This window comes from Tachypleus tridentatus, chromosome 3, assembly GCF_004210375.1.
Source record: "Tachypleus tridentatus isolate NWPU-2018 chromosome 3, ASM421037v1, whole genome shotgun sequence".
Taxonomy (NCBI): Eukaryota; Metazoa; Arthropoda; class Merostomata; order Xiphosura; family Limulidae; genus Tachypleus; species Tachypleus tridentatus.
In genome coordinates, this window is record NC_134827.1 from 69,533,273 (window position 1) to 69,557,379 (window position 24,107).

General features: G+C 35.0%; 1 protein-coding gene across 6 annotated transcripts in view; it reads left to right on the top strand.

Annotated features, from left to right (window-relative positions):
- Window positions 1-1,057: 1,057 nt before the first annotated feature.
- The window catches only part of LOC143247096 (laminin subunit beta-1-like), a 146,278-nt gene continuing 123,228 nt past the window's right edge, over window positions 1,058-24,107 (top strand). For 2 of the 6 annotated variants that reach the window (XR_013026369.1, XM_076494551.1), the window contains exon 1: window positions 1,058-1,375. Coding sequence is in view for 5 of the 6 variants with exons in the window: in XM_076494551.1 (XP_076350666.1) it covers window positions 1,306-1,375 (70 nt within the window). In the remaining variant the exon portion in view is untranslated. The remainder of the gene's footprint in view (window positions 1,376-24,107) is intronic. The other 4 variants (XM_076494550.1, XM_076494552.1, XM_076494553.1 and 1 more) reach the window with 2 other exon arrangements.

Here is a 24,107-nt window from a genome sequence, read left to right on the forward strand (position 1 = left end):
TCTCAAAATGTTGTGAAGGCTGAAATATTAAATCAAACACTTGCCACCCGTTATATCGTTTTGATCCTACTTTTCTATATGGTGTCTTGATTGTGAAATATTAAATAGCGGCTGAGATAAAAAAGAAGTAATTGAAAATGTAAATAAAGTTAACATAAACAATCATTTAACGTATCTCAAATTAATCTATCTGTTCAGGAAGAAGATAGTCTTACAGGTAATAAAGTCAAATATTGAGAGAAGGACCGAAATAGTTCATTGGACTTCGCAAAATTAAATAATTTTGCTAGGTTCTAGGTTATTCTCGGTTTTAAACGAAGATTGTGTGTTATTGTCCAATAATACATCACAAATTTCACCTCCCACTTTGTGTCTCTTCTTTTTTTTCCCACCTTCCTGCGCCTTTCGGTTGTAGTTAAAATTGATTATTTGCCTGTCACACACTTAAAGCAATTTTAATCGTTTTCCTTTCTCCATATACCACAATACCAAACATTTTATGATTGTCCTTTATAACGGAGACTTTCTCTTCGTATGATAAAGCAAAAGAGAAAATAATAATAATAATATTGTTCTGTATAATGGAGACTTTCTCTATGTATCACAATACACAACATTTTTGTTATTTTTACATTGAAAAATTTTCGTCACACACACACACAGTTTTTAATGTCATTTTTTATATATTGATATCTTTTATGCCACCAAACGTCGTCAGAAGAGCTATTGTTTCATTGTCGAGGTGCCTGCACCATGTTATATTAAAAATTATTATTTTCGTATTGACTGTAATAGAGATAATAGTTCTTAAAGAAAAAGGGAAACGTTACGTCGTTAATTATTTAATATTACGGTATTAAAAATAAATGATAATGTAGCTCTGCTTTATCTGTAACTGAAAAGGTGTGTACTACAGGTTGATCTATAATGATGATATAAATATTCCTTTCATCCTCGTCTTTGCAACCTCAAAATACGGAAGCCTATTTAGGCATCCCACCCCTGAAATCAGCTGTCAGGCAATACAGTCTGAGTGACCTAATATGGGAAGACATTATTTGTGTAGTACTAGTACTGGCTGGTAATCATAAAGATACAAGAAATTATCGTCTACTACATGCCCATCGATGCAAAAATCAGCTATCATTTATTTCTTCCTAAGATGGTCATAAATACGTCAATTTAGTACTTAGTGGTGCAGAGGGAGATCGTGTGTAGTGGACTCGTCATTTCCGGCAGGCAAACGTTTGGCTCACTGTACGACTTTCATCAACAGACCGTTCATCTTTCTGCCGTTGTGTAGTTATGGCGGTTGGAAGCATGCAGTTAAGGTATTTCCTGGTTGGCTGTGCTGTCCTCGCTGCCCTTATTCCAGGTAAGTAGTATCCCACGTGCCGACCGCGTGTTTTCTTTTGTATTACTCGCCATGTGAATATATTTCTTTGTGTTGGAAGCAACACAGAGATTTTTTTTAAAAATCTGTTTCAGTGTTGAATTCTACAGCGTGAAAATAACACACGTTCATCAATATTTTGTATGTAGAACTAAAATAAATTAATTAATATGTGAAACACCTGCAACCGGTGGACCCATCTGAATCTTAAGTGTTAAAGAGTTATTTTGAATTCTATTTTATTTACATATTACCATGTCGTGGCGGATTCGCTTTTATCTCATATATCATTACGTTACGGTGGATCCACTTTTGTGTCGTATATCATAAAGTTACGCTGAATCCTACACTAAGTGTTATCTGGTCAGTAGGATCCTCTTTTTATCTAAGTATCACCAAGTTATGATGGATCCTACCTGAATCTAAGTGTTATAAAATCAGTTTGGATTATATTTTATTTGCATATTACCAAGTTATGCTGTATCCGCTTTTATGTAATATATCATCATGTTACGGTGGATCCAATTTTATATAATATGTCATCAAGTTACGCTGAATTCTACCTTAAATATTATCGTGTCACTAGGATCCTCTTTCATCTAAGTATTATTAAGCTTTGATGGATTCTACATAACCTAAGTATCATCTGATTTGCTGTATTATCAGATTATGATAGATTTTGCCTAACCTAAGTATTATCTGATCAGTAGGGTTCTATTTTATGTTAATATTATCAGGTTATAGTGGAACCTACATAACTTAGCTGTTATCAGGTTACAGTCTATAGTGAATTCTAATTAACGTAAGTGTTATCTGGTTACTAAGATCCTATTTTTACTAAGTATTTTCATGCTACGGTGAATCTTACCTCACGAAAGTGTTGTCTGGTTGGTAACATCCTGTTTTATCTAAGTATCTTCAAATTATCATGGATCCTCTTTAACCTATAATGAGCATACGACTATTTTGTGGCGTAATTACAGGTTTTTGTATCTGGTTATTTGAATAGTACCCCGGTGAGACAGCGGTAAGTCTTCAGAATTACTTTGCTAAAATCAGGGGTTCGATTCCCCTCGGTGAACATAGCAGATAGCCCGAAGTGGTTTTGCTATAAGAAAACACACACACTTATTACAATAAGTATATCGTCCAGTAGAAATAGTAGAAGTATAATATTTAACACTTCCAGTTAGGCCAAAGTAGATGAAGTAATTATTGAATGTTACACATTGGGCAAAATCTTGGTGACACCTTTACTGATCTTCGGATTAAGATTTATTAACAACTACATCATGGCCACATGTTTCTCGCTGAATGAAGTATAATTTATTAATTGTTTTACTAAGATATGAATATAAGAAAGTAATGATTGATAAATTTTTGAAATTATCTATTTAAAGTTAAGCCTAAAGCACTGTTTAACTTGTATAATGCATATAAAACAATTACTTTAGTTTATACTAAGACATTATGTCAAGCGTTTAATTTTTATGTTGCCCTAAAAGCTTATAGTGTTTCAGTAATAATTTCAACGACGTAATGAACGTGAAAGGTTCATTTAATAATATTAAAACAATTTTGAATGCTCTCCACGTCGTTATGTAGATGTCATGCTTTATTTGATGGCTCTGCATTTCGACTATAATTTTGCAGTGCAGTTTCTACTGTAAGAGGCATCATCTAGGGTCTTTCATGTCAAAAACGTCCCTCCTCCCTGTACGCTTTTCATAATCTATTAACTAATGTATGAGAATGACAGTTTTCCAGCACTCTAAAAATAGCACAGTCGCCCAAAATTCCATAGGCATCGTTCGATGACTTAACCAATAGGTTCTTTATCGAATATCATGAATACCCTTTTCATTTTCTAGCTGTTTGAGTTAACTTACGGTCGGACTTTTACGTGGAGGAGGCAACTTATGTAGACGTTACTTTTGAAGCTTCTGTAATTGAAGATTATTCGTGTTTATATTGGGTACTGTTACCTGGGGCACGTAAATAACTTTTACTAGTGGCCTTTATGTTTTTAGGTTTTTATTTCTTACAAGACGACGCACTTTTTTTACTACACTTGGGGTACGACTTGTTGCAGTTCTTTGTGGGTGGTCTTGGCGCCTCAGTTTGGTCAATAATTCTTTTGTTTTCCAATGATATAGAGGATATTTCCGTCTCAGAAATTTTAAACCCTCTATCTGAACGTATGTTTATGTCCTAAGTGTCTCTATATTGCGCATTAGAAATGGCCGATACGTAATCATCTCAAAAGCAATCAATTTTCGATGACATCACAGTAATAAGGCCAAGCAATATCATCACGTTATTTTCACATATCTGTTACAGCGCGACTATTTATTTGTTTGTGGTTGTTCTGTTACATGCTGATTTACGCATTCAAAATTGTATTAATAAAATGTAATTAATCCTGTACATGTTATCTCTTATATGTTATTTCATAACTAACCCTAACTATATACATCAGGAAACAGGTAAAAAATATAAACGTTATTCACGATGTATGATTACAACTATAATAAAGTATATATTATATACTCTATATATTACTCCCTTCTATAACTAATTTTTAAGTGTCGATAGAAGTTTTGAGTTCGAATTTTGAAATATACATATTACAAATGGCGATCTTGGGAGATAAAGCACAAAATCTTCATATCTTGAAGGCTTTTATTCTGTGTTTTAAATTCTGTCTCATGGCATAACGTAAATGTCTGAACGTCTAGAATTTAACTCATTATAAATTATAATCTGCAAATATTAGGACTCGATCATATAGGCCAGTGTTTCTCAAAGTGTGGTACATGTACCACCAGTAGTCCCGGAAGGGTTGCAGGTGATATTCGGCAGGGTAGAAAATAAACGGGAATATCCTCTTTAAAAATTTTCGCCTCTGACCCCGAAATTATCTTATAGACGTGGGGTTTCATCTTCTTCTTATGATCACAATATCTAACCGAATATCCCCGTTCTCTTGTCTGGTCACAAGCAGTTAACAGCCCTCCCATTTAACAATCATCAACTTGTTTATTTCCATGTACATATGGAAATTTGAATGTAATGATTATGACTTTACAGTTACACTTAATTTAGAATATTAATAAAGTTTATAAGCTTCTATGGATTTTTCGTTTTCTTTGCATGCATTATTATTATATTATATTATTGTGCGACTATCCTTCTTCCTCAGACAGCAGTCGAACATGGCTGAATACCCCCTCCCCCCGATGGCACATGGATGTTTAAAGCTTTGGAAACATTGATATAGTTAGTTGTTTGGGTTTTTAAATTCTAGCATCTGAAAATAGTCTTAGATATCATTACAATCCACCATTGCTAGTGAAAACCATAGTTTTTCCAAGAAGATATACCCCGGATCCCCCTAGTATTGGCTTCACCATTACTAATTTTAGGGGTTAAAGGAGTTGCAACCCTTATAGCTAATAAAGAAAACAAATTTTATTGCAGGTGTCATGATCTGGAGCAAGAATATCCTCTCTTATTAAAAATTCATAATGCTTTTGTACTTCATTACTCATTTCTTTTTCCTCCAAAAGTACCACTCCCCTTCACATATGTTTGCCTATTTCCTTAAATACAGAATACTCTGTAATCATATTTCATTTGCTAGTGGAAAAAAATAGGCATGACTACAGTCTTGTCACTGTAAATTGCAGATTATACATTTTATTCTTAACGTGTTTTATTATAACTAATTGTCGTTTCTTTGTAATAGGTTTCGATGAAATAATTATGATTGGTTTGGCTTGTTTTAAATTTCGTCCAAATCTACTCTGGAGCTGTCTGCGCTAACCGTCCTTAATTTAGCAGTGTAAGACTAGAGGGAAGGCAGGTAATCATTTCCACCCACCGCCAACGGATAGTGGGATTGACCGTAACATTATAACGCCACTACGGCTGAGAGGACGAGCATGTTTGGTGTGACGGGGATTCTTCGAACTCGCGATCCTCAGATTACGAGTCGAGTGCCTTAACCACCTGGCCATGCCGGACCTCAGAACCCTCCTTTCCTGAGTTCAGAATAGTAATGTACGAAATAATTAGATACAGTGGAACCTCTCTAAGCGACCACCCCTCAGATTCGGTCACCCCTTGAAAGCGGTCATTCAATCACAGTCCCTTTTTTGTTTACATAATTATGTACAGTGGAACCCCTTTAATCAGGCCAGTTTGTCCCAGTCTCGAAGGTGGCTGCTTTAGAGGGGTTCCACTGTAGTAGAGATAACCCTCTTTATATAAGTTCGGGTTATTTATGAACAAAATATAAAACGATAAAAGCCTTATTAAGACTTCTTGAACCTACGTGCTTTTCTGACATCCTGAATGTGCGATATAATTAAATACTGTGAGCTAGCTCCTTTCACCTGAGTTTAGGATATCAATATAAAAAATGGTTAGATATCAGGTCTAAATTCTTTTAGTCCGAGTTAAGGACACGAGTATACAAAATTATTATACTTTAGCAACTTCTGAGTTCAACACATTAGGTCTAAATCTCTTCACTTGAGTTTAATATATTAAACTCAATACACTGTACGTGTATTCTTATTCACAGCTTCTATGGCTAGATAAAAGTCTTAAGTTCTATTTTTAACTATTGCTAGATGTTTTCAGAATTCCTAAACTTATTTATTGTCTGTTATTTATAAAGACATGATTGCACTTTTATTTATTTTTCGACATGAAACTTCCAACCTTTAGGAAAGATCGGCATTAACATATGACTGTTATCAACTGAATATTTTTCAACTGCTTATTTTATTTTTTAAAAATCGTGTTAAGCAGGTATTTTAATAAACTGTTGTACATACTACTGTATATTCATTCGCATAATATCTTGTGATGTTCAGTTTGTGACGTTTCATAACCTGATGTTTGACAAATTAACAAGTAAGTGAACAAATGTTGTTACTGCTAAAACACGTTCTGACAAGTATGTAGGTGTTAAGCACTTAGCCTCCGGATAATAAAACTTTTTGAGAACGAAATTGAGGTGGGAAGGAAAAAGACAAGGCTTAGTCAAAAAAAAAAAAAATCGTTTCGTACACGAACACTACCTTAAAAATGACCTAGAAAAAATAGCGCATAGAAAATTTTACTAAGTCAAATAATTTGAGATCTCATTAAAAATTGTTTTTAGAACGTTGTATTACAATTATTTCCTTAATTCATTTTAGCTTCAATAAGCTATTTTCAAATGACCCTTTCTGATATATACAGAAATTTGGTACTGAATGTTACATTTTTAATAGTACCGATGTTATGTGTTTAATGCTGATTAGGGTGGATTATAATATAAGACTATATAATTGTATCTATTAAAGATTATGGTTATTTTGTTTTAAAATGTGACATATATTGCAGGATAGCTAGGAGTCTTGTTTCATGAGATACTATACTGCAGGAGCAGGAAACACGTTTTGTGAGATACCATTCTACAGGAACAGGAAATATGTTTCGTGTGAGATATGGTATAGCATGGAGTTGGGTTTAATATATCACACTGTGTAAGGGGTGAGAATCATATTTCATGTGATAGTTAACAATTCTTTCTTGATGGAGTTATAGTGTGGGTTAACTTGGAAATGTTTCATGTGGTGTGATACTGTGGATTAACTTGGAAATGTGTTTCGTGTGGTGTGATACTGTGGATTAACTTGGAAACGAGTTTCGTGTGGTGTGATACTGCAGGTTAACTTGAAAACGTGTTTCGTGTGGTTTGATACTGTAGGTCAACTTGGAAACGTGTTTCGTGTGATTTGATTCTGCAGGTTAACTTGGAAACGTGTTTCATGTTGTTTAAGTTTAAAAATGTTACTGTCTCACGCGAATTTGATACCAGTTTAATCAACAGATTATTATATAAAATAAAAAAAGAGTTTTGTAGATAAATTAAGGAAATATTGTGGGAAAAAAAAAACATCATATATACGCTTCCCTTATTACACGGAAATTTTAAATAAAATAGGTACATTTATTGAACAAAAACCAAATCGAATCAGCTCTTAAATCTATTGGAAAACTTTCAATTAAGTAAATAAAGGGAAAGACCCAATCAACAGCTCCCAGAAACATGGAATATACTTGATCCATTGATCATGGCACAAAGTATACATGGTCGGTCGTTTGAAGTAAGAATAAAAGAACATGAAGATTATTGCCGCTGTTTGGAAATACAGAAAAACCTGTACAAGCCGGAAATATCAAAATTTTGCAGTATTATCTGAAGGTTTCTCTTATAAAAGGCCCTTTATTTGGCGGAACCTGCGTAACGTGGACGGAAAACTATGTTTCACCTACTTCGTCCATCAACAAGTAGGATTAGAACCTGAGTAAGGCGGAAAAAATGTTTTTGATTAAATATTAATTTCTTATTTAATTAATAATTTGTTTAAATATTAATAAATTCTTGGACATTTTGTTAAAGTAAGTATTGGTTAAATATATTCTGTTCTTTTTTCTGCTGTCATAATTCCAGAGGTCTATTTGAAAGAACGATGAACTGTACTTTTGGTCGCATTTGTTGATGGAAAAGTAGAGAAACCGTGGGTAATAGGTAAGAGTGAAAATTCGCGCTGTTTCAAAAATTTAAGGAAAAATCAACTTCCTGTGGAATGGAAAACGAATAATAAAGCGTGGATGACAAGTGCTATATTTGAGGAATTTTTGAACAAATTAAACAAAAGAATGGAACAAGAAAAGAATAATATTCTACTTTTCCTAGATAATGCAACTTGTCACCAAAAGTTCAACTTTCAAATGTTCGTTTAGTCTTTCTACCTCCATGTACAACATCACTTCTACAGCCATTAGATAATGGAATTATACAGTGTATAAAATTGAAATACAGAAAATTGATACTTCAGCATATTATTGCAAACATGGACGACAGTAAGAAAGCATCTGAAATGACCGTGAAAAATGACGTGTTAGATGCAATTACATTTTTAAGTCGTTCAATCAAATGCGTAAAAGATGAATACGTAATAAAGTGCTTTCGAAACTGTGGATTTATTTTTGATAATGGCGGAGATTGTGAAGAAGTTGTTTGTTATGACGATTCTAGTGAAATCCAAACTGGTTGAGAAGATTAATGCAGATGATTCTGTGGACGTAGAAAGTTTTGTGAACGTTGACAAGAATGTTTTAATAGAAACTGATGAAATTTATTTAATATCTATAATAGAATCGCAAGATGGTAACAGTGTGAGAGATTCAGAAGATGAACAAAATGGAGAAGATAGTGAGGAAATAGAAATTCCTACTTCATCGCAAGTGTTAAGTTATATTAACGCTATCAAATTGTGTGGAAAAATGAAGGTTGAAAATGAACTTCATGAAAAGGCCATAGAATTGGCGTTCTCTTTTAACCACATGAGAAAGCCCATTCAAAAAACGAAACAGTTGAAATTGGACAGTTTCTTCAAACATATTTGATCAATATTTTGTGTACTCATGTATGTATTTTTTGAATGTCTATTTTTGTTCTTATTCTAATAAATATAGCATAAATAATATAATAACTTTATTCACAAACGTCTTACTTCCCTTGAGTCAAGCAAGTATAACGTTCCGCTCAAAAATTATATATAATTAAGGAAATGCATGTTCACTATGTCTAAGCCGGAAATTTTACTCGGTCCCGTGCGAGTCCACCTTATACAGGTTTTCACTGTAGAAAAATCAACCGTCGCCTCTCACATGCACGACATAATCAAATTCACAAAAACGAAACTCATTGCAGAACCTAAATATTTTCACCACAGAAATGTTAGAGAAGCCACTGAAATACACAAGGATACAGGTGATCTCATAACAAATGATATGAGCTTTCAACTGAATCTATTATGGAAAACATTTTTCAACGGAATACATGTGAAGAAATCAGACGAACGCTCGTTAGATGTTCTGCACACAGTTACCCTTGAAAATGACGTATGTGGTACGTCGAAACTTGTCGGGTTAGTTGATGTTTTATATATTTTTGTTCCTTCCTCGTTACTTAATTTGTGCTTTTAAAGCTGTTAATCTTTTAACAGTTGTAGATAACACAAAGTACTACTAAATGTAGTTATAACTAGATTCAATTAATAGAGCACATGTTTTTCACGAAAGTTTCTATTATTTGCTGAGGATTCGCATTTAAAGAGGTTTGTAATTACTGGTGGAACAAGTAAATAGTTTTGTCTTTTGTATGGATGTGACAAGGAGGGGCAAAGCTAGTAATTATTTTGCTTAACGTGCCTTATATACTGATATGATAAAAGTCTGGAAAAGCCTTTACACAAAATTCAACAGATAAATCCAGAATAAAACATTGTTGGGTTAGACAAGGGCGTATTGTCGCTTCTTTAGAAGGTTGCTAGGATACAGACGTTTTTACAGTACGTCATTTACAATGTTTCCGAAAAACGAACGTGTTTACAGTATCTTCCCTACAATGTTGCTGTACAACAGATGTCGTTACAGTAGCTTGTTTACAGTGTTCCATGCTACAGAAATGTGTATTACTTGGACTATAGACGTGTTTACAGTAGCTTCTTTACATGTTCCATGCTATAGACGTATTTATTACATGGATTATAGACGTGTTTAATACATGGACTATAGACGTATTCTTAAGGCGGCTGGTATGGGTGTTAAAATTTTAAAGTAGAGAACACTGTTTCGACCTCCTTCGATCACTTTCAGGTTAACAAAGAGAGATTGAAACTTACCGTTGCTGGGTGCTTCTTAGGGACGAGAGTGTAAACGGTTAGGGGATTTTAGGGGGCGTTGCATATAAATGTTAGGTTATTAGTTAGTATAGGTATAAAGGTGTTCCTTTATATTGGTTCAATTTTGGTTTCAGTTCACCTAGATCAACAACACAGTTAACAATGAGCAAACATTAATAAATTACAAGAAACAACAAACTATAAATCCTTACACTGCTGCATATCACATATTCCCGATATCAGTGAAAAATAACTAACATTTAGAAAAAAAACTTGTAACACAACATTCCAGTAACCACTAAATTTATTTAAAACTAGGCACAAAACTAAAGTCCACACTTTGTAAAAACTACACTGACAAACACACCACCATATAAGATACAATGTAACAACTGCCACGACTTCTATATTGCAGAAACGAGCTGAAATATGGAAATCAGATTAAGAAGAAAAAAAAAAGACATTCGCACGTTTTTGGACAATGCAATTCAAATAAGCACATTTTTACAGTATTTCATTCACAATGTTTCCGAACAATAAAAGTGTTTACAGTATCCTACCTGTAATGTTGCAGAACAATAGATGTCGTTACAGCAGCTTGTTTACAGTGTTCCACGCTACAGATGTGTTTAATACAGGGACTATTGACACAGGCCTGTGGAGAGGGGCGGTCAGGTAGGGCTACAGTCCTGGGGTCCAGGGAAATATGGGATAAAGAATAATGTATTCTCATTTTCATAATATACGCAGTACTGCGGGAAATTGCTTTACCTCAAAAAATGTAAAATCTCAACACATTTGGCTTCCGCCTACCAGAAAACTTCTTCATACGCCCATGAATGTACTATGAATTTATAAATACTTCAAAAAGTGGCACGGTGACATAATTGTCCTCAGGGCTCGAACTGCCTCTCGACGCTCCTGTATAGACATGTTTAATACATGGACTACAGAGGCGCTTAATACGTCGACTACAGACGTGTTTACAGCAGCTTCTTTATAGTGTTCATGAACAACAGAAGTATTTACAACAGCTTCACAGTGTTCATGGAAAACAGAAGTGTTTGCAACAGCTTTACAGTGTTCGTAAGAAAAGTGTTTACAACAGCTTTACAGTGTTCGTGAACAACAGAAGTGTTTACAACAACTTTACAGTACTGATAAACAGAAGTGTTTACAACAGCTTCTTTCAGTGTTTCTGGACTACATACAAAATTACAAAGTATTCTATACTATAATATTCATAGTATCATAATGGACTATGGATAATGAATGTTTCGTATTAACATAATTTTGACAGACCAAGCTTTTAGAAAACCTGGTCACTTTTACATCTATGGATAGAAATATTTTAAATCACGCAGTATAATAAGTGCTTGGGCAATACTTCTTTCATGAAGACACGGAGGCGATGATATGACATCATAACAAATACCAAGAACTCTGTTACCCTATATGGTGTTCGTTCTAGTCAGTAGTAAGTTAAGTAGTCGAAAATATTACTTGGGCATGATTCTAACAACTTGTGGATGTGTGAGGTGCTTGGTGATTTACTCTCTTATTTGTTAAATGTAATAATTTGTAATGATTAATAAACAAATGTATTAGACTTACTTTCTGTTACACCTACAGATTTGATGCATCATAAGCGTTAAAAAAAAGTAGATCCGACGTGTTTATGCTTTCTAATGCAATTTGATAACACTGTGTAACACAACTTTTGTTCATGGTTAGTATGTGTTATTTTTTAATTGCTTATGTTGTAAAAGTACAGAAAATGGACATTATTCCCTTCAAACTTTGCTTTTGTGACCTGGATAATGAAATTTAGAAATTAACCTACTTTCTATGTAAAAACGGTCAAATTTGCACATTTTCATCTACATAAGGTCTGAATAAAACAACATATGAATCAAGATTTATACGTATTTATACTAAAGTTATATAAAAATGTTTAGAAGTGAGTAGTTTTTCGAGATTTGCGACTGTAATGTAAATCACTTTGACGTATCACCCCTCAAATAGTCTCTTATCATGTTTTCGCTATACGCTCCTTGGTAGCGGCGTTCAAAGTCCAGCATATTTTGATGGAAGCGCTCGCCTTGCTCCTCTGAGTATGCTCCCATGTTCTCCTGAATTTATCAAGATGAGCGTCAAGGATATGGACTTTCAGGGACATCCTGTAGCCCATTTTGCCGTGGTTCTTCACCAGAGGCTTAACCAGTTCAACATAATTTTCGGGCTTGTGATTGCCCAAGAAGCCCCAATCCACTTCAACAAAGCTGCCCGAAGCTTTTTTTTCCTTCCTACTGAGCTTTTTGGGGAATTCTATGCACTCCAGGATCTTCTTTATTTGTGGTCCAACGAAGACACCAGCTTTGTCCTTTGCCTCATATAGCTTAGGGAAGAAGTCTCGAAGGTACTTGAAGGCTTCAGACTCTTTATCAAGAGCTGTGACAAATTGTTTCGTAAGACCCAATTTTATGTGCAATGGTGGAAACAATACCTTCTGGAGGTCCACTAGTGGCTCACACTTGACATTGTGCCTCCCCACATAGAACTCGGTCTGTTGGGGCCAGTGCTTCTTGTTGTATTGTGCTGCAGTATCCCTGCTGTCCCAGAGTCAAAGATAAGAGGGAAACTTGATAAAACTTCATTGGGGACCCATCAGGTATGCCACCATTTTGAAGTCTCCGATAACCTCCCAGCCATACACATCATACTTCAAGGCTTCTAGCAAGATCTTGCGCTGTTGTATTCCTCTCTGAGGTGCATTGAATGAGTCAGGGGAAGAGACGGATACTTATTCCCGTTATGGAGCAGCACAGCTTTGAGGCTTCTGGATGAGCTATCAATGAAGAGGCGCCACTTGTTTGGGTTACAGGCAATTCCAAATGCCTCGCACAGACCGGATACATTGTGGCAGAAGCAGAGCCCATCTTGACGAGTGAAGAAGCTTGAAAAATGTTGGTGATGCTTCCTCTGACTTGCGACTTGCACACTTTCATCTAACAAATTCCACTCCTTGAGCCTAGATGTCGAAAGCTCGGCATTTGACTTTGTTAGATCAAGATCTCTGATCAACCAAAGTTCTCTTTGGTTGGAGTAGTATGGGTTTCTCTCACCAGCTGCACCTCTGAAATTGTAATCTGGATCTTCAACGTTTACCTCCTCATCTAATTTGCTGCTCTTTTCTGAGGATGACTGCTTTCTCTTTAGCGGAATGTGTAAAGGAAGCTCAGGGCAGTGTGGCACTGGGGCGGTGGATGATGGAAGGTCCGGATACATGATAGCAGATGCATTCTTGCCAGCCCGACATTTGGAAGGGTCCACCATGCAGCAGTAGCAATTGCTTGGCTGGTCAGTGGGTTCATGCCAAATTCTTGGAATAGCGGACTTTGTATCTCTTTTTTACCTTCTGTACCTAACTGCAAGATAGTAAAATAAAATTATTATGAAAAATAAATTTATTTTATCCAGAATTAATGTGTAAGAGGCTCATGCAAAATATTTTATGTGTGATATTTTTTCTATACTATTGGAAATTTTAAAAAATAAAATGTCTAAAATTTATATAATATAAAATCTTGCTATTTAAGCAAGCGAAATTTGTCTGTCTTACCTTCTAGAGTTGTTTTTTTTCAGTGCTTGCAGGTAAAATGAGGTGCCCAGGGTTTGTCTTGATCCCCGACAGGCATGCCGAAATATGCCTTGTAGGCTTTATACATTTTAGCAGATACTGTCACAGAGTACTTTTTCGCTCTTGTCTTGATAAATTGGCCATATGCATAGCAGAATGCGTCTGAAGAATGCTTGCAGCTTCTTGATGCCATCTCTGATAAAATCAGATAGGTCTATGTGTTCATTTAGGCAGCTAGAACTAAATTGAAGTGATGAGTAGTGAGCCCCTGTATATATATGTATATTACTATTGGAAGCTCTAGATAATTCTTGTAAGTTCGAGAAAATTGTCTATCAGCTGAGTAACACTGAATCTATCTGGAATGTTCTGGAAAATGGGTAAATTTGAAAATTTCATTACCCAGGTCACAAAAGCAAAGGTTGAAGAGAAAAATAGGTCTTTTTCATTTACTTTAGGCATAAGCAATTAGGAGATAACACTTTCTGCTCAGGAACAAGAAAAAGTGAAAAATTTTGTTACATAGTGTAATCTTTTAAAATATTTTACGTGAAATACCGAAAGGGACGCTCAACAGTTTAACCCATTTCAATTATAATAAAACAAAAACTGCAATTAATATTTATGTGTAAATAAGTTTTTGGATTGATTGATGGAATAGCATATCCAAAATTAAACCGTCTATATGGATAAAACATATTCAAAAGAAGTGAAAACAATTTTAGACACCATCAAAATGCACCATTTTCAGTGCGTATTACGCAATTTTACCTAAACGGCTGTTCCTGAACCCTTCGGTCTGTTATGTTTACGCAGCAAATATTATTTAGCAGAAATATCAATCACTGTTTTGAAGAAGTAAAAACAAAATGCACCATTTTCAGTGCATATTACTCAATTTTTCGAAGAGGCTACTCCCGGACTCTTGGGTCTGTTATTTTTATACAACAAATATAAGTAAGCAGAAATGTCAGTCATTGTTTTGAATTCAAAGCGAAAGGTCCAGGTCTTTTCTCAGTACCATATTATGATGTAATCGGAGTATTTAATACATTTATCTGAACAGAAGAGTGTTATCATTTGGGTGAATTATTATCATCAGGTTGTTTGATGTCAAATGCCTGATTTTTAAAGAAGAATGTGAAACATGTACATCTTTTTGTTGTTTAATTTATTTAATCAAAATAAGTTTCTTTAGACTCAATGCACTTTTGCTAATGAGTTGTAAGTTTATAAATGTCATCCTTAAAGAACTGGATGTCCTTTGATGCAGTGGAGTCTTCGAAGGCACTTTCAATTGACCTTTGTTTTGGAAACGTTTTTTCCTTTAAAAATGTTCAAATGTTTAAAAACTGATCATTTGTAGGGGAAGATCAGGTGAATATAGTGAAGTTTCATACTGAAGTTCATTTAGTTTTTGGGCAGTAACGCTTGATATACGAGGTTGAACATTGTCATGAGGCAGAGTTGGTCCACTGCGACTGACTATTGCTGGATGTTTTCGTGAAAACTTTTGAAGAATAATTTCAAGTTTACAACAGTATTTATCTGCTGTGATTGTTTCTCCTGGGTTTAAGAATGAGTAATGGATCGCACCTGCTGACGACCACCAAACGCTGTCCATAAGGTTCTCAAGATGAAGAGCTGGCTTTGGCATATGATTTGGTGCTTCTTCAGGACAACTGTGTAGATCATCGTCGATTATCATAAATAATCCATTTTTCATCATAGGTGACAATTTTATGGAGAAACTGGTCGTTTTTGGTGCGAGTAAGGAGTGAGGAACAAATTTCAACTCGTCTTGTCTGATGGTTTTCAGGCAGTTCATTAGGTATCAATTTATAGAGCTTTTTAACCTTACCAGTTGCTTCGAGATGTCGGAAAACTGTTGAAAAATGAACATTACGTTTGTCGGTAAGTTCTCGCATGGTTTGGCAAGTGTGTGATTCAACTAAGGCCTCCAATTCTTCCTCATTAATGGCTTTTTGAGGGCGGCCCTGAGGTTCATTTTCAAGGCTTGTGACACCAGAGCGAAATCTAAATTAACGCTGTGCTGTGCACTCGCGTCAGTTGTGCCCTCACTAAATGCATGATTGATATTTCGAGCTGGTATCGCCGCGTTTTGACCAAGCTCGAACTCTTGCAAGAAAATTACACGAATACCAATTTTATCTGTGGTTACAAAAATCAATATAATTATGATTTAGATTCTGAAATAACAAAAATAAAGTGATCTTGAAATAAACCAGACAATATAATGTATTATTGTGACAAATTTTCGATAATTCTTCCCTTTCAGCTACTGTGCATTTGTGTATTTTCTTATAGCAAAGCCACATCGAGCTATCTGCCGAGTCTACCGAGGCGTTGTAACTCCGTAAACTTACCGCTGTACCAGCGGGACACCTTTCAGCCACTAAAAATCGAGTTTCAAATTTGCACATGAAAATCCGACATTTCATGTGCAAAAACCTGATATTTGTTATAAATCTAAAAAGTAAATACGATTTAAAGACAAGCAAAAATATGGATAATGTAATGTGATAGACTTGTTGTTTTTGTGCACAAATTTAAAATATTAATTTTCTACAGTTTTATTTTCCAAAACAAAGCAGATCATCCTAGACTGCAATTAAAAAGTTTTATAAATCAATGAGTTTGACGCCATTTTGAATTTCGCAGTTTATCTAATCAAAATTTAGTGAAGCAGTGTAATTTTATTTTTAGTTTATTTATTGTGCTTATTTAGCTATTGTCAGTACTCAATATTGTCATTATATTGTTGTATTGTTATTCATTATTATTATAGTACGCGGTTTGTTGTAATCCAGAATTGTCGTTACTCGTTGTTTAATTTCTGTAGTACGTATTGTTGTATAGAAGACATCTTCATACTAAACATAAACGATTTTATAACATTACAGTTGTGTTTTTATTTTATAAAGCACTTAACGTTTCGCTTTACAATTTCTTCAGAGAATGTTCCTGAAGTAGCTTTTAGTACAACTTTGAGTGTTTAATTAAAAAAAAAAAAAGGTTCCATAGTCGTTTATTACCAGTAATAAAATTACCGTTAATTTATTGAAACTCATTATCACTAGCTTTCTAATGTACATTACATGGCCAAAAGTATGTGGACACTCTTTCTAATCAGTGGGTTCGGCTATTTCAGCCAGACCCATTGCTAACAGGTGCATAAAATCAAGCATACAGTCATGCGATCTCCAAAACAAATATTGGCAGGAGAATGAGTCGTACTGAAGTGCTCAGTGACTTTCAACGTGGCACTGTCATAGGATGCCACCTTTCCAACAAGTCAGTTCATCAAATTTCTGCCCTGGTCAACTGTCAGTGCTGTTATTGTGAAGTAGAAACATCTAGGAGTAACAACAGCTCAGCCACGAAACGGTAGGCCACACTAACTCACAGAACGGGGCCAACGAGTGCTGAGCATGTAAAAAATCGTCTGTCCACAGCTGCAACACTCACTACCGACTTCCAAACTACCTCTAGAAGCAACATCAGCAGAAGAACTATTCATCGAGAATTTCATGAAATGGGTTTTCATGGCCAAGCAGCCGCATACAAGCCTAAGATTACCACGTGCAATGCAAAGAATCAGCTGGAGTGGTGTAAAGCATTGGACTCTGGAGCAGTGGAAACATGCTCTCTGGAGTGATGAATCACGCTTCACTATCTGGCGGTCTGACTGATGAATCTGGGTTTGGTGGATGCCAGGAGAACACTACCTGCCTGCATGCATTGTGTCAACTGTAAAATTTTGTGGAAGAGGAATGATGGCCTGGGACTGTTTTTCATGGTTTGGGCTAGGCTTTTTAGTTCTAGTGAAGGGAAGTCTTAATGCTACAGCATACAATGACATTCTAGAGAATTGTATGCTTCCAACTTTGTGGCAACAGTTTGGGGAAGGCCCTTTTTTTTTCAGCATGACAATGTCCCCATGCCCAAAGCAAGGTCCATAAAGACATGGTTTGCCAAGGTTGATGTGGAAGAACTTGACTGACCTGCACAGATGCCTGACCTCAACCCCATCGAACACCTTTGGGTTGAATTGGAACGCCAACTGCGAACCAGACCTTCTTGCTCGACATCAGTGCCCGATCTCACTAATGTTCTTGTGGCTGAATTGGAGCGAATCCCCGCAAGCATGCTCCAAAATCTAGTGAAAAGCCTTCCAAGGAGAGCAGAGGCTGTTATAGCAGCAAAGGGGAGGGGGAGGATTCACTCTATGTTAATGCCCATAGTTTTGGAATGAGATGTTCAAGAGATGTTCAACAAGTACATGTTGGTGTGATGGTCGGGTGTCCACATACTTTTGGCCATGTAGTGTAACTTAATATCGTAAGTACACTGACTATCACATTACAGAATTATATAGGAACTGTTCTATACGTTAAAATACTTTTATTTGCGAGTTTCTGACCTTTTTATCGTAGCTTTTATTGGGCAAGAACCTAATGACCAACACAAATTTGTTTATCTGTGAAACACTGCTTTAAAACAGGTATTTCGGCAATAGTAGTGACAAGAAGTATTATCTGATATTAAAGTTATTAACCATATAGAAAGTATGAGAAATACAGAATTAATAAGTCTTTAAAAAAAAAACAGTTTCGTTACACTGTTATTCGCCTTGCCACTTCATATCCACGTAAGATTGTTATTTGTCCAATCATTGGATATCTTTTAATAGTTTCGTTTTGAGTTTGCTTAGGTATTGTAAGTACTATTTTATTACAAGTTACAGCTATTCCAGTAATAAAGAGTTTTTTTTTTAAATCAAGTTCAACATGTCGATCATTTTGTAGTACACATATTTTAACAGTAAAGAAGGTTTCACTATTAAATCAACATTCAACAGTCTAAAAATATTTTTACTTGCTGTAATAACTAAAACTTGTAACAAAATAATATTGGATGCGTTTGTTACATTATTGTCTTGTAAGTTGAAATGTTTTATTAGCTAACCTATAAAAAGCCAGTGTGTGTTACGATTTCGCTTGTTTTCTTGAATAAGGAGTGGTAAAAGTGGTAAAAGCCAAAAATCATTTATCCAAATGGAATTGGGCTATTATTGTCTGCTCATTACGATTTTAGTCACGGAAATACAAAACTTTCATGAAGGGAGGGTGTCGTGAAACCTTACAGTTGTACTGAGCGTCAGGATCACTTAGATCTTAGAGGTATAATACATTGTAACGCATGTAAACCAGTGGTCTGGCACTTCAATTTGCACAATCATACTTTCGAACATTTAAAAATATTTGTTTTGAAGAAGACCACTACAAACAAACATACCTGCGAATTATAATAATTTTTGACGTGGGTACTTTCCATCCCAGTGAGCTAATAAAACTTTTTAGTTTCTTGTAATAATTGTCGTTTTACTTTTACCCACATTTAAATGATCTGATATAGACAAGTATGTGTCTAGCTGTTCATATTTTAAAATTATAATACACATATAATGATGGCCCAGCATCGCCAGGTGGGTTAAGGCGTTCGACTCGTAATCTGAAGGTCGCAGGTTCGATTCCCCGTCGCACCAAACATGCTCGCCCTTTCATCCGTGGGGGCTTTATAATGTAACAGTCAATTCCGCTATTCGTTGGTAAAAGATTAGCCCAAGAGTTGGCGGTGGGTAGTGATGACTAGCTGCCTTCCCTCTAGTCTTACACTGCTAAATTATAAAACACTTCGCAATTGTTCAGATATTGTAAAATTTGTAATAAATTACAATATTTTATTATTAATGCTGAAATACTGATAGAACAATTAATAGTTAGTGGAGTTAATAAAGAGACTTTGAATAAAATTATTAAACTATTCTATAACAAATATAAGAATGTATTAAATGTAAAGAAAAAAATATACTAAATTTCTAAACTATTTTAATTATGAATGAAATTTAACAACTTGGCACTACTTTATGCGAATGTACACCTTGCTGCATATAAAGGCTTGTTTAGAGCATGATAGTGACAGTACAATTAATAAATGGGTGATGGTAGGGGGCTATATCAGTTTATTTAAATAACTGGATAGGACTCTTCATACTAATATAATTCGTTTACTGGGTTACCAATTATTGCCTTTCTACCGTAATGGGGACTGGAATAATAACTTCAAGAGGTTTTTAACTTGCTTATTCCCAAATTGTACTACCGTATTTTTCCTATTCTTATTTTTCAATTCATTTTTGTTTCTTTACATAGGAGAGCAGTTACATTCCCACAATTGTCTGGAGGCAGTGAAGGGTGATACAGATGTAGGAAGTTGTGGGTTTGAGCACCCACATCTCATTCTCCTAATATCTATTTCTATATCTATTCCTACTCCTTTATTTTATTTCTGTATGTGAGACTGGCGAATGAAGATTAAGACTGATAATCGGTGTATTCCCACCGCAGTGTGGGTCTTATTCCGCAATCACCTCCAACACCTAGGGTATATTTTATATCCCACATTATAGCTTGTATCCTGGGATCTTTTCAATTAGTGCAGAGTTTTTTGTTTATTATTTTTAGTTTATTTCTGTTTTGGCTTGTTTTTAGGTTGTAACAAACTTATATATACACATACATATATGTACATACAACTTTTTATTGTTTCGAGTGTTTGTAAGCATGTTTACACGCGTTCATTTGTTACATCGTCACGCTACCTTCGATTAAGAATATTTTCGTTTGCGGATTTACTGTTCATTTGGTGACATCCGATGAAGGGAATTGTCCAAATCGTTCTACTGACAATAGTGTGTGTGTGTGTGTGTGTATGTATATATATTAGTGAAATTAAATAATTCCTTCCAAATGAAGCTAAATGAATAAACAAAATCATGAGGAAGGACTGCGTTAAAAACAGCAAATCTCAACTCTGATTAATTATATTATAACCATACATTTTCAAGCCATTAACAAAACACATTAACATGAAATAATAATCTCATGTTGTAGCACGTACCCAAGGATCCTGTTTAAAAAATATGCAGCGTGTATTATTTCATGTTAATGTGTTTTGTTTAAGACTTGAAAATTTCTGGTTATAATATATATGTAAATATATATTTTTATATGTAGTTAATTTTTTGGTTGTTTGACTGACAACATTTTTCTTTTATCTCTTTCAACAACTACTATGTGTAATTTCCTACCTAGTTTTATACCAACTTGAATTTATATGCAACCATTTAACTGTCACTTCTATGCCTAACACTGCCTAATGTAATATCAGTCTACAATAAACTCCGTTCCGAATGATGAAATCACTATAGTCGCAGACGGCTCTCATCTTTGAAACCGGTTTCGTTCAACTCTTTCCAAATCCAGGTGCTATAACCATATAAATTTCATTTCAAAGTCTTTAAAGAAACACGTAATTAGTAATGGCTTCAAACTGAAATTCTTTACACCACAAAATACTGAAAACCGTAAATATTTTTTGACTGTTAACCACAGTCTGCATAAAACATCAGTTCTCCTTACGAAAGATACCATTAAATTAATTTCGTTCAACCGTGATAAAAACTCGGAAGGCGTGTGTTACTACCGTTCATGGAATCCTTGACCTTTTATCGACCCTTCCATTCCTTCAAGTAATAAAAATCTATAAGCCATAGTTAAAGGAAGAATAACTTAATAAAAACATATAAATAATAATAATATATTATGATAAACCAACTTTACCTTTTTCATTGATCGTGTGATGGCTTTAATGAGAGGGATGTGGCTGATGATTGAGAAGAGCACTAATATTTGTTTGTAAATTTGTGAGTTTTAGTCTTAACTCACTGCGCTCTTCCATGTTAAGTTTGTTCCTCTGATTTGTTAGGACTGAATTTACATGGCTAAAACCAGCTTTAACAGTGAATGTGCTATATATTTTATTTATCGATCTGATGCACATCCTTAGATGCAATCTATCATGCAATTCGTCACTGAGATGTTTTACCACAAGGTGGTGTCTGTGTAACACCATCGCACATCGGGAACCTTTTCTTTAAGAAAGGTAGCAAATCCTCTGTAACAGCAAACCATTAAAGGTGCTCCATCTGTGGCAACAGCAGTTATATTGCTGAGTGGAATATTGTGCTTGTTCAAATACTCCTCAAAGCATTGAAAATCGTCACCCCTTTTGCATCACCTTTAAGATACCTTGGGAAAAAAAAACTCGTCAATAACTTGTTGTTGAATTTGACTAAAATACCTCACATAAGCCATGACCATGTTTGAACTACCAAAAGTTGATTCATCAAGTTGGATGGAAAACTTTGGAGGTTTCATAGCATCATTACTAAAACCCTTTTCGCATTGGAGGCACATAGGCTTCATTTCATTTCTAAGCGAAAGTATACCTCCAAGTTTTAAGTAATCTAGTGAATATTGTCGGCACTTCTTTTTAGGATCTACGGCTTCCATTACGGTTAATGGGGTCGTGGCTAAAGTTAAATAAATGAACTTTATCAACAGGCTACAAGAAGCACAGATCAATGTATTAACGTTTTAATTTTAAAGCATAAGCAAAATTGCATAGAAATATATAAAGTAATAAGAGATTGTATTTAATTTTTATTGCTATTGAATTACGTGACCATGTGGCACAACGTTACACACTTTCGTAGATCTGAAACACAAAATTTTCAGTTACTTATTTTAAGCACTTTTATTAATTATGGTACTTAATGCCCTTTTTCAACTGAAGAAACTCACACCTCCACTTCTGGATTCAGCAAACACCAATAAATAATTAAAATAACCAAGAAAAACTATCGTTGGTAATAATCAGGAAAGTAAGCCAGAATGTACCTAAAACATATTGAAAAATACGTCACGCTCACAATGCTTCCTGATTGGCTCAATTACAGCCGTCAGTTGGGCGGGCGGAGAGTAAACGACCTTCTTGTCCAAACTCAAGATGACTCCTGCATTTTTGTACAATTAATTTACAGCTGGTATTTTTATTTCTTTGACTATACGACTCTTGCTTGATGCACAATATAACGATTTGAACAATATTTAATATGTCCACTCTTTCCACTCTGATGGGCTAAATGAAATTTTTAGTTTCTTGTTTTGGTTTTACCCAACACTTAAATTGTTTTATACAGTGAATTACACAATGCAACAAACTTTTTACTTTTTCTTGTTCCTGGGCAGAAAGTGTTATTTCCCAACTGCTTATATCTGAAGTAAATGGAAAATACCTATTTTTCTCTTCAGACTTTGCTTTTGTGACCTGGGTAATTAAATTTTCAAATTTACCCATTTTCCAAAACATTCCAGGTAGATTCAGTGCTGAGTAGCTGATAGAGAATTTTCTCGAACTTACAAGAATTTTCTAGAGCTTCCAATAGTAATATACATATATATACAGGGGTTCACTACTCATCACTTCAATTTAGTTCTAGCTGCCTAAATGATCACATAGACCTATCTGATTTTATCAGAAGCTGCAAGCATTCTCCAGGCACATTCTGCTATGTATGTGGCCAATTTATCAAGACAAGATGGAAAAAGTACTCTGTGACAGTATCTACTAAAATGTGTGAAGCCTACAAGGCATATTTCGGCATGTCTGTCAGAGATCAAGACAAACACTGGGCACCTCATTTTACCTGCGAGTACTGCAACAAAAACTCTAGGAGGTAAGACAGACAATTTTTGTTTGCTTGAATAATAAGATTTTATATTATACAAATTTTAGACATTTTAAAATTTAAATATCTTATAATGTTTTTAAATTTCCAATAGTATAGAAAGAATATCACATATAAAATATTTTGCATGAACCTCTTACACATTAGTTGTGGGTAAAATAAATTTATTCTTCATAATAACAATTTTATTTTGCTCTTTTGCAGGATGGTACAAAGGGGAAAAGAGAGCCACGAAGTTCACTATTCCAAGAATTTGGCATAAACCCACTGACCACTTAAGCAATTGCTACTACTGCGTGGTGGACCCTTCCAAACGTCGGGCTGGCAAAAATGCATCTGCTATCATGTATCCGGACCTCTTGATAAGGAGTCTTCAGCTTTCAAGTACCTTCGAGACTTCTTCTTTAAGCTATATGAGGGAAAGGACAAAGCTGGTGTCTTCGTTGGACCACAAATAAAGAAGATCCTGGAGTGCATGGAATTCCTCAAGAAGCTCAGTAGGAAAGAAAAAAAAGCTTGGGGCAGCTTTGTTGAAGTGGATTGGGGCTTCTTGGGAAATCACAAGGCCGAAAATTATGTGGAACTGGTTAAGCCTCTGGTGAAGAACTACAGCAAAATGGGCTAGAGGATGTCCTAGAAAGTCCATAT